We start from the raw sequence: 19,323 nt of genomic DNA on the forward strand, positions 1-19,323 counted from the left end.
AAATACCAGCTTATTACCACTGGAAACACACTCCAGGACACCCAGTGTTCAGGATATGCAAGCTTAATTGCAATTAAATACTTGAGTCTCACAAGGTTTTTTTTGTCAGTGTTTTATTTTTAAAAACAGGTGAATCCACTTTTTATACATCATTGCACTTCAACAAATACACAGAACACAAGTTCATGCATCTACAGTTATGCACATCATGAGAACCCTGTTAGGTCTATTTCTACAATCTTTAAATCATGAGAAATTACAGTGTCAAACTAAAGAGTATAACTAGTTGCATAGAATATCACCATGCTATAACATTTCATCATTTAACAAAAAAAAAAAGAAAATTATAAAAGTTTGCCTGAATTGAATGTACAAGAATATGTTGAACACGTCAGTGCAAAAGGATCTGAGAATTTACATGAGTTAACAAAAAAAAAAATCACTTAAAAAGCAATCATATATATATATTTATAAACAGAAGTTGTTTGTTTCAACTGCATTCCACCACCACCATGTCGAACCATTCCAGCTTTCTGAAGTCTGATTGTAGGACACCCACGTCTCTATACAGGTTAAGCCCTTAAGATTAATTTCAATTTATATTACTTCTCTAAGTACCAGAACAGTATAATTCTCTTATCTCTCAGACATACAGTAAGGAATGAATATCAGCAGCTTAAAAATGAAACACAATTACTGTATTTTGGTTTCCCCTCCCTCCCCAAAATATAAATATATACTGTATATATTTTTAAGTTTTGCTGTACTTTACAAAAAGTCTCACTAGATGGCAGCAGTGCGTTTTAGAGCTTTGCCAATTTTAACAGCTACAGGAAGTAAAAAATGGCGCATGCATGAACAGACTTACTACTTCTAATGTTTAAATAGATTAAAGAGGGGGGAAAAAAAAAAAAGCAACATTCACAGCACATCAAGCCCAAAATAGTTTACACCTTCTACACTGAAGCATTATTAAAATTTATCTGGCTAGGTCATCCTTGCAGGAGGCTAAATAAGGCATGCTTTAGACAGTCATATTGTTGCTCACTGGAAAACCAAAAGAAAGAAAAAAAAAAACAGACCGAACTGGAGTTCTAGAACCAAGAGTTCCAACCCTTAAATTTAGCAGGTCATATTGCCATCAGTCTCTCAGAAACTTAAAGCTCTAAAAAAGAAATGAGAAAAGGTGCTAGTCAATGCCTGGCAGCATTTTCAACATCATGTGCCCTAACAGCGTGCAATCAAAGCGCTTAACATCCGGTTTGCTCTTAAATGAAGACAGAGGCTTCCCAACCAAGGTCAGCTTCCAGATTTAAGACTGAACGAGGAGGGGCTTGGGGGATTTTTATTGGCAATAGTAGCGGTGGTGTAGAGATCGACAGGTACGGGGTTGTTAAACTACCTGCGTATTTTATGGAAGAAATATTTTGCTGACCCCTCCCAGGCTCTCTGAAGCATGGCAGGAAGGCTAGTGCCATCCTCTGAGCTGCTGGTAACTTTTTAATGCATAGAACCATTTACGTTTACGCACCCCAACCACTACAAAGGAGGACTTTAGCCTGACCGTTTCCGAGATGCATGTGCATCATACTTACATGATAAGCATTTTTAATTTGTGTTTCTCTGGCGTAAGTTTTTATCTTTATGATTGTTTGTAGAATTGGTTTTCCTGGAGAAAGAAATAATTAGAAAATACACCAAAATCAATCACAACTGTAAAAAAAAAAGGTGTATGAAGTTAAACAGCATTCCATTCTTCCTCCTAACTCAAGTGGCTAAAGACAACATGCTTCTAGACTCTTTGTGTGTTGCCACCTTCTTACCCCGTGCAATTCGCCTCCTACATCTGTCATTCTGCTTCCCAGTTTTACTGCTTCCTTTTTACACCTGAAGAAGCTCGTTCTGCTCCCCCCCCTCCCCCCGACTTTGCCAATTGCTTACAATATGTGTGAAAAACCATATCAAATCTGCCACACCAGGCCGTCAGGGAGACCACATGTGGCTTTGGCGCAATGTGTGTTTTAAACTCCTTCAGCAATATCTGTTTTTCTAGCAGGGGCCTTACAGGTACCACTTTTCTTTACTCCAGCACTAAAATGACAAACCAAAGGGTCCCTTACAGTGAGCAATGTCACGCCTAATATCTATCTTATGTACCGCAAACCCCCCAGAACCCTCAGTTTTAGCTCGGTTAACGTTTTTTTCCTCACAATGTGCTTACATTGGCCCAGCTGGTTCATCATCTGCAGCGAGAATTCCAATGCAATCCAGGGGAAGACAAGGAAAGGAAAGAAAACAAGAGTCAGTCTTTGCACTGTAACACCAGCTGAACTGCAAACAGCAAACCAATCTATCTACAGCATTAAAGGCCATTCCACTCGGTAGTGCAAAGATTCATGGAGTTATTTTTCTGGATTCAGGTTTTAATGGCAGGTATGTTGCTTCAATGGTTTTAGTTAACACTTTGAATGCTTGTCATGAAGAACTGCAACTGTAGTGGACAGATTGTTGCAATATGGTCAGACTCATCTTGTCCCCAAGTTCCAGTGGTTCAATCTCATAAAAAAATAGATGAGAAGACAAACCAACATTTCAGTTGTAAAATCCTGCTGGTTGTTTCCTTGCATTGATTTTTAAATATATAATTTTTTTAAGCCATTCTTCAACCGCTGATGGGTAATTGCCAGTATATACACAAGAGGGTATATACACTATACGTCTTCCCCCATGGATGACACAACCTCTACATATTCCATTTTTCCCAATGTCTAATTAGCACGGGCCAGGTTAGGAGATTGAAGGCGCAACACTTGATTCTAGTATCCAAACGTAGTCCTTGGATAGCAGCAGGCATTGTGTGTGCGTCCGATAGAGCTCAGGGCTCAAAACACCAGGAAAAGTTAGGGGTGTTGTAATACCTCCGGACACAGACTTCAGCTACAGAAGACTGACAGCATTGTTCTGCCCGCATCTCTTGGCAAAAATATGCTCTGGCAGATCTCTTCCCAATTTTTAACAGTGAATAATGTTTCACATTAGCTCTTGCGTGACCAATTGAACATTTTTTTTAATTACAAAACACCTTATTTTGCCCCCAAGCTGCAGTACAGAAGACAAGTGCATTTAAACAGCAGTACAAAAATCAATCCAGAAAGTTAATGCTCCCGGGGAAGTATTTTGGGGGGACCAATTCAGGACCTGCTGTTTTTGGCACTCTACAGTTGCCGTTTCCCACCTCACGCTATAGGGATTTTTCACTGAAGTCTTTAAGAAACTCTCAGCAGGATTCCACAAGGGTGCTTAGTGCACATGAAGCAGTTATGGAAATTACAGTCTTAACAGTGTAGGCATCCGCATGAGCACACGCTAGGAGTAATGTCGGTCAAAGGGGACATTACTCCACCTGTACCTTCAAGGCAACGGATAGGCAAAGCCACTGCTAGCATAGACAGTGACCGGAACAAAAAAAATATTTCAAAAAAATAAAGAACTAACCACAAACCAAGAGCTTTACAGCCAAAATAACAGACTAGCGACACACCAGTGTCCACAGAAGTCCATTACCAGCAACAGTACACTATCGGACACGATACAGAGAGAACTAGGACTAGTAAGGACAACCAGACATCAATGTGCTGTTGTATATACAGTGGAGATATACAGACACACATCAGGTACTGAAACACAAAGCACAGCAGAGTAAATCTAGAACTTCCCTCCACAAACATCTTTTGATTCACAAAAGATCGTGGAGCAGGCTGCGCTAAGTACTCCGCACGCTGGCTGGGAAGAGCCTGGGACAGACAGCGAGCCCTGAGCTCCCCTCGCCCCCAGATCAGTACTGCTACCGATGCCGTTCTGCTTTCGGACTCAGCTTTCTGACAAGCATCATCGATATCTTTGAGAGTTTGTTTGGCTGGACTTCAGAAATACCAGGCTGCACCGTTAAGATACAAGCTCTCTCTCACTATAAAACAACCATTTTTCCTTCTCTGTTAAAATATTTAGATGCCTATTTCAGATAAGTAGTTTTGTGTGCTTAAAAAAAATAATATTAAAACCCCTTTGCATTTATAAAGGCTGCCATCAGGTGTTTTCCCAAAGATCCATCAAAAATGCCTACTAAATACTTCAGATTATATGGCGGATCACCACCATTCGTCCCTTCCCCATCTATAACCTCAACAGAGATAAAATAAGACCGAGAAAAATTTCTCTGTGATTTACTATCCTGGTCAGCCATTTAACTGCTGGAAAAGCATCCACAGTACAGTTCAGACAAAGACCGAAACCTTAGCAAAATCGGGGGGCAACAGAACAACAGAAAAATAAGTACAAAATTAGACTAAATAAAGATTAAAAACAGCAAACTGAAATCCAAATTAGTTGTGAACGTGAATGAAAAAGTTGTAAGAAAAAGTGTTAACATCATGACTTGTGCATTGTATAGACTGAAGCGGAGATTAAACAAACTCCAAAGCATGCAGATCTCTCACTTACCACCATTTTTTAAAGGGTATGATGCAATTGAAGGGGGGGAAAAAAAAAGAAGTCATAGTAACCGACAAATATCAATATAACTCAAAACCTTTATGCCAGAAGACCTGCTCTAGTAACCAACTATCTCTCAGAGTATGTAAAACCTATGGCCATAGAGAATATCCTCTCAGTATGCTGCTTCATTCCATTCCGCACCTGCAGGCCTCCTGAAACACTGCCAGGTGAGCTGTAATTTTATCATTGAGCACACTAAACCCCTCCTTTTGCACAAGCTTCTTTTTGAATTTGGGGGGGGGACCTGTAGGCTCCAAAACCCCCACTGTTTATATAATACAAAATTAAAAATATAAAAATTAAAAAAAAACACCCACAAAAAAAAACCACACAAAGCCCAAGAGCCAAGCCTTTCTTGTGGGTTCAGTGATTATCTGTTTGGCGTCGCCCTGAAATAGCACATTTCTGAAGTGAAAGGTTAGAATTGCTGCTGTTTTTAAACACATCATGTAACGCATGTAATCAATCCTTCCAGGCAAAAAAAAAAAATATCTGGACATTAAAATTGCAAGATGACAAATAGATTTGCTTTAGCTCCTCCACTTGGATTAACTGTCTGGGAATGTCACTCACACTTCAGCAGTCTGAGAAGGGGACTGTGTTTTGTGCCACCCCCTTTACTTTCAGCGTTAATTTGTAAGGCATTTTAGATGTTACACACTTTCTTTTACCTCCTTTGGAAAGCTACAGTATTTCTTTTTAATATCACATTAATCTTATGTAGCCTATTATGACTGGTGGAAGTTAAAAATTAACAACTCTGGGGTTACTTCCAGCAGTAAGAGTCACATTTTTGCATCCGAAGTGACGCTGTTTCTGCTCATGCTTTAAAACTTTCAAAGAAATCTACACAAAGAGGAGTCAAGACCAGCATCTTTCAGCAATGTTTCTTATACTAGCATGTGGCAGCCCTCAGACCTACCTTTACGGACCAATAGAGAACTGGAGCATTACTAAAATGAAACTTATGTTCAATTTCCGTTCAAATGCTGAAAAGGAAAAGCCACAGTCTGTGGCAGCTTCGGGGCCCCGTGTTACAATACAGCTTCTCTGGTCTGCAAAGCAATTTGTCGGAACTATTACAGAGACCGCTAGGGAATTTTTATATTTAAAAGCTAAAGATTTTGCTTTCTGGGAAGAAAAGGTTTGGCAGTGGCTTGAAAACAATTTATAAAAATGCCCATGTTGAAAAATTACAAATTATAAATTTCCTATAAATTTTTCAGTTCTGAATTCATAAAACATTCTGAAGACTCCACATGGAACACTCAAAGCAGTCCGCAGCCAGGCAGGACCACGATGCTTTCTCACAAGGTAGCTGTTTGCAGGGACAAGCGCATTACAACCTGCATTAACCATTTAGGGCTTTGGTTGCAGGCAAAGATCCAAAGGCAGTGTTTACCACCACAATGCATGTTGGGTTCAGAGCATCACTCTTCTCTTTGGCTTCATTACCAGGAATATTTTGGAGGAAGGGGGAAAAAGTAGTGAATGGAGATGCTCACCTTGCTCCTTAAAGCAAACCAATAAAAATAAAGCAGTCACTCTGAAATGGAATGAAGGCAGAAGTGTAGCAGCAATGGAGACTCTCTGGCCAAGATTACTTACGTTGAACTGGAGGAATTCTGATCCTCTAATAGCATCTAATAAATTAGTATATAAAGGCCCAGAGGGGCTAGGCTATTCGATTACCACTGTGACACAACGATGCTCGCTGTTAGATGTGGTTGATAGCTACACAGTCTTGCAGTGTGCCTGCCTGACAATTTTCTCCCCTTGATGAATTTTAAGCGTGGGAGAGAAAGGTGCAGGTAATAGAAAAAAAAAATCCCAAACAAAAATTAACTTGTTACCAGGTAAACTGTTTCAGTAAAAACATTGTTTTTTTAAATTACTTACAGTAATAGCAGGAACAGGGAAAGTCAAGAAAAAAAATGAGTATTAAAAGAATGTGGGGAAATGGGTGGAGCTTCTGCAGAGCCAGAGCAGAAAAACATTTATCAAAAGTCTTTGTATTAAGCTGAGAAATGAGAGGGGAAGAATGAAAAAGGACATGTTACAACCCAGTCACCTCATGGCTTTGAACTAAAGATGACATAGAATATGGAATTTAAAGTAAAAACTGTTTACATTCCTACAGGGGAATGTAGCCAAGAAGTTTTTACTTTCTACTTACCCCAGAACACACCCTTTAAAACAGCATCTTTGCTAATTTTGGACTATTTGATCCAACAACAGAAAAAGCACTTTCTTTAGGAATCTCTGATATACTCTATTCAGGTCACAATGGCTGATTGCTACATCTATCAAAATTAAGCAGCTTAAGCTATACCACAGAAGAATAAAATGGTATTTGCTTCCTTTTATTGTCAAGGGAAGTCCAAGCAGCTTGCATTCTGAGCAAAACGCATCAGCAGTCCCCTGCTGAAACTGTTTCCCATTGTACATGCAGCACCCCTGGCCTCAACATGCCACGTTCATGCAGCTTTCATCACCAAAAGCCACTGGAAGCTGCATGTTTTTCACCTGCTCTTGATGTTACAAAACCTAGCCACTCTCTGGAAAAGCTATGTGAGCCATATATTGCCTTCCCATGTGTAAAGCAAGTCAAAACTCTCATTTTGAAAGGATGCAGAAATTCAAGCGCAATCTGCCCTCCCCTTCCTCCTTCCAGCACATAATTTGGGTGCAAGGGGGCTCACACCTGTGACTGGAGGTATTTGCTACAGTCACCTCCCCTTCCCGGAGCATGAGATTGCCCCTAATCCTTGCAGCACAACAGCAAGAACCAGCACTGGGCATCCTTGCATCACTTCTGCTGGAAACATGGATTTCATGGGTGCAAAGTTTCTCTTTCTGCTATATAGTAGCAGCAGAAGAAAAAAATAAAGTGAATTATGTGAAGGAAGAAATATTAGCAAAGGAGCTACTGAGCAGCCCTGTTCCGTGGCATAAAAAGCAAAAGGAACTGAAGACAAAAAGCAAGGTCCATGCAAAAAACCCTGTGGTCAGGAAATGCCAAAGTTAAAGGAGTGTCCTCATCCTTCCAGCACAGCAGTGGTTCTAGGCAGAGTTAATTTTTGTAAGGCTAGCAGATACATCAGGCAAGTGTCTTGTAACACACAGCCCTTTATCCCTCCCAAACTCCAAAATCTAAGCAGCCTCACTCTGCACCGAAACAGTAAATTGAGAAGAACTGCTCCAAATTTAACCGGGTTATCTGTCACTCTACCCATCTGCCAAGGGATGAGGTAGTTGGCAGGCTAAGACAGGTAATTTTTAGCCTGTGGAACATGGAGATGAGAGAAAAGGAATTAATTCAGTTGGCTTTATTTTGGCTGGCCAGGTAGAGTTCCCAAGTGCTCTGGACAGCATCCCAGACACCTTCCAGGACAGAGATAATGTTTCTCTCCAAATAGTCACATCCCCCACTAGCAACTGGGTGCTTCTGTCCAGCATCAGTTATTAAAAGTCCTTTTTGGCACTTCTTGGTTTAGGCTCACCAAAAGGGCACAGCCCTCAAGCCTTGCCTTTTCTGCTCCCCCTAGACCAATTATGCTGTAAATCCACTCACATTTCTATGAAGTTCTTACAAATATCCTCACATGTTGTAAGCAAGTGCACTGCAAATACAAACACTGAAATTACTGAGCTGGTTTGTCAAAGGGTTCTATATTTCTGAGATTTGCCTCAGAAACATATTCCTCTAAAAACAGTTCATCAGTCAGGGTGGTCTTGGGGAGCCCTCAGATGGTTCACCATCCTCACTACCTTATGCTACATAGAATTGAAGGATTCTTTGGAGATGTGGAAACAAATAGCTCAAAGCAGTTCTCCAAAAAAGAACAGCAAGATGAGTAGTTGCTGGAAGATGGCACCTCAGTGAAGTCAGCTGAGTACAGCTGAGAAAGGTAGAAGTACTCAAATTAAGTGTGCCTATTACCAGTGGAATCTGGAGCATCCCTGCTCCGTCTTTCACCTTGGGCTGGCTTCGTCCAACAGGATGAACACAGGACACACTGCCTGTAACTTGTGCAGGCTTATCCAAGCCAGACCTAGAAACGACATCACCTGGGTACTGCACAAGGCACAGCATGGGCACCAGCATCTCCCAGCAAGACCAGAGATAAATGGAGCCCAACTGCATTTCATCCTACACTGCTATCAGTCAGGTTCTGCATGGGTTGCAGGTATACTTCTAGACTGTCAATTTAACACTTCCTTCAGCTCCAGAAACGCTTTGATTTTTCTGTATACAGGGGAAGTTACCATTTAGCATCGCTGTTTTCCTCCAAAACTTTTTTCAAAAAATCCTTACAGTGTCCCGAATAAGTAATTTTTGCACTAGGTCTCTACAGACACCCTCATTCCTGAGATCCTCTCAGCAGGACAGACATTAGCCAGTACCTCAGAGGATTGAGGGGAGTGGGAAGCCCAAATGAACGTGGAAGCCATCCCCCCTCCTCATCCTAAGATGGGTTCTACCACACCCCATGGACTGCAGAGGGGCAAGACTACAGGTACAAGGCTTGCACCCCAACAATTAGGCTGTTTACTGGCAGCAGATGCCTTATCTGCAGGAATAGACAGCCTGCAGCAGGAGGATGTGCCAAGCCAAATGATAACGATCTACTAGGCAGCGGTCCAAAATAAGATGCAAAATGGCCATCCATCCTCAAACATGGCTGGGTTTATTTTGGCTGCTTCTACCTGTCACTCCAGAGCAAAGAACATCAGAGAAATCCAGTGGCTAAGGAGAGTCCAGAGTTATGCCACCATGGGAAGACAGGGAGGGAGGTGATGGTGGGGACTATGGAGGAATCTTGGTGTCTAAGGAAAAAATTTGGAGCAGTCCAAGGGCAAAATTTACATCCCAGCAAGACGGGCCACCAGTGAGGTCACTCTGCTGAGGCGGCTACCAGGTTTTTCCTGTTAGCAACAGGGCACTAACAGCTCAATCACTGTTGCTGCAACAGCTTCATACAAAGATCTGGCACTACCACAAGCCTGGTCCTTAAAGCTTAACACATCAAAACCAATATTAAAAAAACCCACAAAAATGCAGAAAACCAGCTGATAGTTGAGATATCACAGCTGTTGTCAAATAATACTTATATTGAATAATATGGGGTTTAGACCAATATCTGCATGAGTTACTGGCTCAGCTATAGGCTCCTTGATGTTACCCGCTACAGCTCACTGCAGCATGCAGAGGTGGATGTATGATTTTGAAAGCAGAGTTTAAATTCCGAATGATAAGCACGCCATTGCATTAAAACATTAACTTTGGCATTTCGTAACAATGTATTTGAAATAATAAAGCAAAGAATAACCTCAGTAAAACAAGTGTGGAAATCGGCACACTATATCAACAATCTCTCACATATGCATTTTTAAAATGCCCCTGCTTATAGGGTGTTTCCCACCACGATATCACAGAAAGCTCTAAATGCCATTACAGAAAATGCAGGAGTACTGAAGAGAACGTAGGACTCAAGGCAGCCTTTAGCTGAGATCATGTTATGCTGGTTGTGTCTCTTTATCGAGGCAAATCTAATACATGGATATTGACTGTGATATTCAGTACTGGATTTTGTTCTCCAAGAAACTGGTCAGAGAAAACATTTGTCCACCACAGAGGTGCACCACTCTCCAAGACTCAGGCTTAGCTGCCTTTAAAGTAACAGCAGACTGAGCAAGCAAATTTCGTAGCCTCAGTTACTCGGCTTATCATCTTGGACACTTCCAGAGATGATGAGCCTGGATCCCTCAGGCATCTGAGGAGCGGCCAGACCAGCCAAGAAAACTTCAGCCTTTGAAACTAACAGGTAGTGAACTCTTCATCTCCAGTGTGTGCTTAATTGCACTAACATGGCAGTCACATTGCAATCTGGTCAAGTCAGAACCAGTTTCTGTTGGATTAAGTCCATTTGAGGCCACTTGCAATGGATATTTACATATCAAATTACAATCCAGTATCTTGTTTTGGTCCTTGTGAAACTTCATCAAATGAAAGCCTGAAATGCAGGGAATTGTGAACAGCCACCAACATAAGAGGTGAGATTCTCTCTGGGCATCCGAACATCAAAATTAGGCCAATATGGGAGAAGTGCAAGAGAATATTTAAATTGTCTTTTTCCAAGTTTTCTGGGCTGGTTGAGAACCACTTTGAGGACAAACTGCTGACAGTATAAACCCCTTAGCAACTACAAAGCTTTAAGTTTTGCAGAGGAACATGCACTACACTGTTTAAATTTTGCTGGAAACACACCTAGACTGGTCCCAGTGCGTGCTCTATAAGCAGTTAGTAAATGCTACTGAAATGGTTAAAATCAAAAGCTAGTTTCCTCTAGGTATGCATTACTTAAGACAGTTTTTACTTGCTACATAAGTGATGCAAGGCTCAGCCAATTCTCAAAGTATTAACATTTAGTAGCTGTTTCATAAAACTTTTTTTTTCATTCTCTGAAGCATAGCTCAGGAACTGTGAAGTTGGTTTTGCCCAAACTTCACATGCAGATCAGGGTTTTGGCACCTACATTTTCATCCCAAAAGGCAAGTGTCTCACTGTGTTGTTACTGATCCCTTGTCCAGCCTGACAACAACTAGTCATTGCTGCACAAGCTGCAACACAGCTGCCTTGGGAAGTATCTACCCTGCTAGAGGGCTCCTCCAGCCTGGGAAGACACTGATGATTCGGTGCTTCCCATACCGATTCAGCACGTTGCCCTCCACGTACTCTAAAGCACCTGCTCCATTACGCACCATGTTCCTACAGACTGACAGCGTACCAGCCGCTTCTCACAAGGATTCCTTGGATAGGTTTTCCTGATACAGACTGTAGTAAGCAACTAGGTGTCACATTAAAGCCTGTTTCTCGATGTGATTCTTTCAAATATTCATTTCCTCCTCAAGCTGCCTGTTCCCCCATCTTTAAAAGAAGAAGGTATGCAGAGGAAGCTTAAAGATGAAACAGTTGCTACTCTTTTGTATACCAAACACAGTGTAACTAATTAGTGCTACCATCAAACCTGATAATGAATACCACATCTTTGTAATAGCCACTGAATTATATTTTCTAATTAGATACAGTTGTCAGAGCATTCCTTAAACACAAATTCAGTTACAGACCAAAATAAGGGCCTTACCCCCACCCTTTTAACATTGAAAACAGGTTTTATTTCTGGATCACCTCTGTGGTCCCAATCCCTTTAATTGTAACGTTTCCTTACACAACCTGTCTGGTGTCCAACCCAGATGCCACACAGAAGAGGGAGTGCCGTCAGGTGTTAGTGTTTCCAGCTCTCCCCTGGTGCTGCTCTACGCTCCTTAGGACCGATGTGCAGGATTTCTCAGCGCTAATACAGCAGGAAAGAGACAGGAGCGCTAGACCCACCTCGTGTAACAAAAGCCTTAAAGATAATGAAATAACCGCCCTCCCACCTCATAGTCTGAGATCTTTGGAAAATCCAGTGTTAGGACTTCGCGCAGCGCTTGGCCTCTCTGCGCTTGCTGGGCTTGATGTTTGGAGAGCGAGCAGACGAGAAAGCAAAGAGCTCAAAGGTGAATAGACTGCGCTGCTGATCCTTCCTGCCACAAAGCCCCACTCTGGTCTCCTTCTACAAGTTTGCTTTGTCTGGGTTCCCCACCTGTCCACCCCCCACCCCCACCCACAAGTGGCTTTGAGCACACTTACCATCTGGGACTTCATCCGGCCGCTTCCTTTTCTCATAAACAACTATGATGACAACGAGGATAACAATTTCTGCCAAGATCCCCAAAAAGGGCCAGAGGGGAGCCAAGTGGCTGCGGACACGGAGGATGGTTGTGACTGAGACAGAGCCGACCTGGTTGGTTGCATTGCACTGGTACTCGCCAGGATCCTCATTTATCTGTAGGTTTGTGATGCTAAGCTCGGTGTAGTTGTCTTTATTTGAAATAAAGAATCTGCCGGAGGAGTTGTTTATGTCCTGATAAAAGGAGGAAGGTGGAAGATGAAAAGAGCAAGAGCTTTAGTAAATTCTGATGCCTTTTCGTTTCTCTGAGAAGAGATTGAGGGATTCTTCGAAGAGACTGGTTCCTTACCACAAAAGAAAAGCTCACCGTCAGTGTTTATTCTGTGTCTCTCACCAAAATGAGCTGTGCTTCAAAACAGCAACAAGAAAATGCTAGCCTGACTGACAAGCTGTATTTTTACCCTGCTTTAACAGCATCAGCCATGAAACATGCCAGTGGTTGCAATCAAGTAAGCTACCATGTTCTCAGCCCTTTGCGTCAAGAGAAATTTACACTCCCCTCACCAGTTCACAGCAATAGATAAAACAGGTCAACCTAAACAGATGAGAAGTAACAGGAGAGAGGATATGCTCCCTAGCAGGGGACAACACTATTTCAATGTAGAGAGGGAAACAAAGAAAAAGCAGTACCCATTAAGATTAATCTACACCACAGTAGAGAGCATTTTCTAACTATTTAAGGTATGATGGCCCTAATAAATTCGTGCCTTTGCTAGGTTTTTAAGAAATGCGCGCTGTTCACAGATTTGTGGTAAGGGCAGTCTAAAGCCACCAACTTCAGGAATATGCAGGAATTCAAGGCACTATATTCCTTCTACAGCAGAGGCAAAAAAAAAAAAGACTTCTAGACATTTAAAGAATTAAGAAGGGGCAAAACTTTGACAGAGTGCCAATGTCTGATCTTCCTAAATTATTGCAAGATTAACTTTTATCAACCTAACTTCATCAGAAACACAGTATGAAGGGAAATCTGCAGAACACCATACATGACCGATGACTCACAGCACTTGGTAAGTCACTCATACAGCACTGTCCCTTCAAAATTTAAGCTCGCACTGAACAGTGAACAATCAACCCATACTATTATTTGCTTAACATTTTTTCTTTATCAATCAAATTGCTATCTCTCTGGCAGATCGTACAGCAGCATAATAATAGACAGGCTGAGGATTTAGCACCTCCAGTTCTCTTCTGCTGTTCCAATTGCTGGTCAAGTTGTTTTGTTCACTAGATAAGTTGCCACAGGGAAAAAATACGATCGCTTTAATAGGTATTGCTGTCACTTCCTCCTATCAAGTCTTGTGAGCTAAAACAGTAAAACTGGAAAACGATTTGAGAAATTTATAACCAAATGCATTTTAAAAATCACATTTCATAACTCGTGTTTTGCAGTTTTACAGCAAATACCCTGAACATCATATCTTTCTGGACAGTTTGTAACTGCCCAGCAGCTGTTCACACCGCAACAATATAAATATACATTTTATACTCACTGCTGCTGAAAAATTTTGTCTTCGCTCACTAATGTATCAGACTTCTGAGGAAACTGCGTTTTGAGAAGTTATTATGACACCCTAAGTAATATATCCCTAAAATCAAGGTACTCGTTTCCTTCCTTAATGGGTGTTTTGGCAGATTAGTACATGCTTGACACACCAGTTTTCTTACCTCAAATACTCCATTGACCTTCTTGCGCCACACCCACTCGGGATGTGGGAAGCCCACAGACTTGCAGTACATGAGTGCCTCCTGCCCCTCATTCTTATTTTCACTTCGCTTGTGGCCAGTGATGTCAGGAGTAGCTAGGAGACAAAACAAAAAACCTCTGTTTACAAGCTGCTCATTAAAGAGAGAGTAATTTCAAGCTCTGAGAATTTGAACAGAAAATAAGTTACAAGTTCCCTGGAAGTTGTTGCCTTTCCCATACTGAGCCCATCTTACAGAAGAAAAAGTTCCCATTCCCATGTCTCTCCACGCTGCATCTCAACTGAAGAGCTGCAAGAATGTCCTTCAGGCCTGGTTTGCTAGACAAATTGAGAGACAAAGGAGAAATCTCAACATCAAACCTGAGTTATCTACCACAAACCTACAAAACTAGAATGGCCCAGCCATTCCCCAGCACAGGGAGCTTAGAAACATCCACGTTTCCCTCCCCACCGCTCAGGAGGTCCCTGTGGCTCTGCAGTACCTCCAGCTTTGAAACAGAGCTGTCAGAGATTCCGATTACAACTTGCCCATCGTGTCAGGACTCTGAACCAATTCATGTCTTAACATGAATTTCTGAAAGCTGAATCAAGGTGTTCTTCCTTGCAGCAAGATTTTAGATTTGGTCCACAAACGTGCTGCGACTTCTTACGCTTTACACTTGTTATCCCTTACAGTGACACTACTCCTGGGTATCTGTAATGCAGCAGACGTCAAAATCCTTCCAACAAAGATAGTTTCATTCAGCCTACCCACAAACACATATTCTAAGGAGGGCTGCAGGTAAAGCTGGGGAACCACAAGTAAAACATAGCCCTGAGTATCAGCAGAGGGTCTTCTGAATTAAATTATCTGTAAATAACATCACTGCTGTTTGCCACATTTGTCACAGCAGCCCATTGCAGACTAATGCCTCATGAGAGATTATGATGCATCAATGGACTGCCTGAGCTGAACCTTCCCTTAAGCAGATGGCTTTGGTGCTGCAGTGACCACCTTTAAAGCCCATTCGCTTTCTAGCTTGCTAATTGTGTCACACGTGGCCTGCTGTGTGATCGCAGGACACTGATCTGTTAATCCAGTCAAAGTCCAGTCTGAGTCCTCCAGGAAAAGACCCCCAGGGACTGGAATTTATTACAAGGGTCTATTCAAGGAGAGTTCCCTTGACCAATGGCAACCCCTACAGACAGGTACAGAGAGGGAACACAGGTTCATGACAGCTTATCCGCAGCTGCAAGCTAAAAGGATCAAGCAAATTTCACAGCTGTCATCAGACAGAGAACAAAAACAAGCAAAACACCTTGCGCAACAGGACAACATCAGCTGAACCTGCTCTTCCCAAAAATTACATCACTGTTCAAGTGCTAAAGGAATCATCATATTTCAAAGGCAAGAAAACATCCCACGCTCACTCGTGCCAGATTCTTTTTGGACAGTAATGCAGCTGACTGATAACACTGTTAGAGGCAGAATTAAAATAAGCTTCTGAACAACAGAAAAATCCTGGTTGCAAGAATACTTAAGCTACAGCCTGTGTGTATTCACCTGAAAAGACACCACCAGGAGAGGCAGATCAACCCAGGCTTCCAGGCTTTTCTCAAAATGCCTATGTAAATTCAAACATGATTACCAAAACACATGAGCTTTGCAGGAGTTCTGACAGTTTGCTGTATAAAGAAACATGACCTTGCTGCTTACAGAATTATTAATTCTTAGCTGCATCTTCTAACAGATTATTTGCTCCAACTCAGCAACAGCCAGAGCTGTCAGTGTGTATAGACAAGCTGAACAGATCCTCCATGTTGGATGCTGCTGCAGAGGATGCAGAAGCCAGTTCCTTAGCAGAGATATTGCCCACCAGAAATTAAGACTAACTCCAGGACTTCTGGTAGAACCCTTAAGGAAGTTATGCCATTTGAAAATATTTTACTGTGTTAAGCATGTTCTCTTTTTTCCCTGATTTTTAAGTAAACACCTTTTCAGCAGGGAGCTGAAAAAGAGCTCATCTCCTAAGATAAAGACTATGATTGTATTGTCCCATAAGGAAGGTGGTGAAGGAAGTACCTGATCAAGGTCTGTAAGTATCCACACAGCCAAATAACAGCTTTGCTAACAATATTCAATCCACAGAATGGTATAGCAAGATCAATGGGTGAAGCTAGACAAATGCTGACTAGTTGCAAGACGATGCTAACCATAAAAACCACGATTTATAAGAACAAGGCACATGGGGATTTACTTATATCTATCAAAAACTGACACCTAAGATGTATCTTTACACATCAAATGTGAAAATACTTTGAGACACAAAAACATGAACTGAATGAAGATGCCAGATCATAACACTTCTCTGTTCTTGTGGAAAAAGAAGCTGCCAGGGATAGAAACTGAAGCAAGCTGGAAAGGAAAAAAGAACACTCCATACTTGCTAAGTGATCGCATACTACCTGTGCCTACAAGGGGAGGAAATTTCTTCCTACTTGGAGGAAATTAAGTTTTCAAGCTGAAGGTCTCCGAGCAGAAAATAAATCAGCTTTAGGATAGAGAGTGCTGCATTACATCTTCAGGATACTAAGCACCAATATAAAACTGCAACGTCCTTTCAAACCACTGTCTGCAGCCTCAAAAAGGAATATAGCATTTATTCCCAAACATGGTGGTTCAACAAGTGAATTTCATCTCATGATCTACTGAAAGGCGTCACTTCTTCCTTGGTAGGCTTGGAAAGTTCTCTTTTAGGCAGGAGCTAGGTAAGCCCAGCGACTTCCCTGTGGTTTTTGCTTCCTTGAGGGTGATACACAGAAATCACATCCAACCTAATAAAAATGGAAGGCCAGCAGAAGCAGACAAGAGACATACTTAAAGCAGCAAGGCAACAGTCCCAAAACTGGTGCTGATGGGCTGTCAGAAGTGATTGCAAGTTACCCCCATTAGGAAAATAAGAAATAGGATTCATCAGCTTAAAGTTGAAGCCCCACACAGTCTCCACCTGTCAGCACTTCATTTTTCACTGCCATCTACCAGGAGACAGCAAGTCAAAGCAGAACCTTGCAGGGGAAAAGGGTACAGTCAGTCAGCACCCTGCAGCTGGCCCACTTTTGCTGTAAGGTTGCTGATAGAGAAAAAGAAAGAGGGAAAGCTTTCTAGGACACCTTAACTCCTACTGCAGTGTGACCTAGTGTTCTACGGCCAAGAGATAGTTTTATTTCTTTAAGAAGAGGACATCTTCACCAGGTTATCCCAACGAGAGCATAAGTGACATTCTGCTCTTTCCTTGCTCGGGCAGTTATGCAGCAGCCATTTCCAGCTCTGCAAGCACAGAGACTATTTTTGTATGCAGTCTGAGGGGAGCACTACATGGAATATTAACATTTCAGGGCATGATGCTAGCCAGTTTCAAGCTATGGCTGACACATGAATCCAGCACTTATTCTACCGAACTGTTTGGCTAATTGTGTTCTGCTGTACAAACGAGAATTAAGAGATCGCTGCAACTGACCTCAGTCACAGATTTAGCAACAGAGCAATGTTTTGCTGTGAAGCTTTTCAGGTCAAGATTTGTCTTACACCATTCTGCTCCAGTGCCAGTAACAGATAAAGCACAGATGAAAAGCAGGGTTTGTTCAGAAAGGATTTAGATTTCACTTTGGCTTTTAAGCAGCAGAATCCACATCTCTGTTCAGACACAGTTGGCTGTGCAGACGTGGGCACAACATGCTACGTCAGCTCCTACATCACTGAAACCAAGACAGTGCCTCTGATAAAAGAAAGCAAGTATTTTATTCTTACGTTGTGAAACTGGAAAACTGAATACTGAACATTTGTTTGAAACTGCATATGGAAGAGCAAAAAGAAGCAGGGTTAGTTTAAATTAATTGCTACCAAAAAAAAAATCTCAAAATAAATACAGGTTTAGCCATTCTTGACCAAAGAGTGAACTTCTGATAAGCATCATTCTTTTGATAGTTTTAAACCGAATCACAACAGAAAGGGGGTTTGTGCCAGAGTAAATGTCAGACCTCCATACTTCAAGCACCCAACAGGCACAGAATACACTGTACGACAACTTTCTAAATTGTATGTTTTTAATATAGCCCTGAAAAGAGGGGACTTTTTTCTTGTTAGGGGGCATGCAATGTCATTTCTTGATATATAGGAGGTATTCTGCCCTTTATTTCCAGGTATTTTCAACATATTTTGCTAGTATTACTAAAAAGGAGAGAAGAACTAACATGGCATAACACCTCTAAGCTGTGTCCCAGTTAACAAAACCCCTTCAAGTTTTCCCATTAACAGACAAAATTAAAGCAAGGGCAAAAGGACCTAAAAATATTCTTGCATGTAAAAATTATAGTGTCTTATGGGTGACCTAGTAAAAGGGATCTGGAAGATTTATTATTCTGCGTTGTAATTCTAATCCATGTCTACCTTATAGTCTGGGCAGAGGGCTAAGACACCAAAGGTACTGCAAGAAGGGAAGACGTGACTCACATTTTCTGTGTAACGCTCAGGATCACCCTAAGAAGCAGTCGTGCTAAGAGAATGCCCGATTACTTAATTTCTGGTACAGTGTTGGAAACTGCAGCAGAGGTTTCTTAAGACAGTCAGGAGTCAAGAAACCAAGATCTTCCAAGGCTATTGCAATAACCACTCATTTTCCAGTGTGCTGCTGGGGCTGGAGCCAGAGTGAAAGCGGAAGAGTAGCATTCTGAGTGCTGGTATTGCTTCAACTGAGAGCCTCAGCTGAAGTTAGGGGGCGTAACAAGCATTTTTCAAAAGTGGTTAAGTTTTATGTCTCTCTCAAGCAGCGAACAGGACTGGTCTGAGTGCCTGCTATCAGGAAATTAACAGCAACTGGGGACGATAGAAGAGAAAGGTACAAAATGGGCGAGGGATGAGGAGGAAAGCCAGAAGAATCCCCTTGATGAGATAATGGCAGAAAGGCCTTACAGGAAGAGGCATTATAATGCTCTACCTGTCCATGTGCATGGAAAGAAGGGAGCCTTTGATGGGAAGACAAGGCAGAGAGAACAGAAGCCCTCCATCAGTCATGCTACAGACATCAGTATCTTTCTTGACGCTTGCGCTGCTTCTGGTGAGCCAGAGGGGACTGGAAGACTGTTCTTCCCTGTCTGGTTCCCACTGCTGCTGCTCTGTACCAGACAATGGTTTGGAGTATCAGAAACCAGAAAGACAAACTTGTTTCCTCCTCCTTCTTTCTGCTCTTACCAAGATCTTGGAAGATTGCAGAGGCAGAAGTCTTCAGGCT

The 19,323-nt window shown here is 41.9% G+C and overlaps 1 protein-coding gene across 1 annotated transcript in view; it reads right to left on the reverse strand.

The window, feature by feature from the left end:
• Window positions 1-8: 8 nt before the first annotated feature.
• The window catches only part of NPTN (neuroplastin), a 59,231-nt gene continuing 39,916 nt past the window's right edge, over window positions 9-19,323 (reverse strand). Inside the window, exons 4-8 of the mRNA XM_075099820.1 lie at window positions 14,019-14,152; window positions 12,251-12,524; window positions 2,222-2,243; window positions 1,596-1,669; window positions 9-1,165 (exon numbers count right to left, since the gene is read on the reverse strand). Coding sequence (XP_074955921.1) covers window positions 1,609-1,669; window positions 2,222-2,243; window positions 12,251-12,524; window positions 14,019-14,152 — 491 coding nt within the window. The 3' untranslated portion in view covers window positions 9-1,165; window positions 1,596-1,608. The remainder of the gene's footprint in view (window positions 1,166-1,595; window positions 1,670-2,221; window positions 2,244-12,250; window positions 12,525-14,018; window positions 14,153-19,323) is intronic.

This window comes from Phalacrocorax aristotelis, chromosome 7, assembly GCF_949628215.1.
Source record: "Phalacrocorax aristotelis chromosome 7, bGulAri2.1, whole genome shotgun sequence".
NCBI classification, from domain to species: Eukaryota; Metazoa; Chordata; class Aves; order Suliformes; family Phalacrocoracidae; genus Phalacrocorax; species Phalacrocorax aristotelis.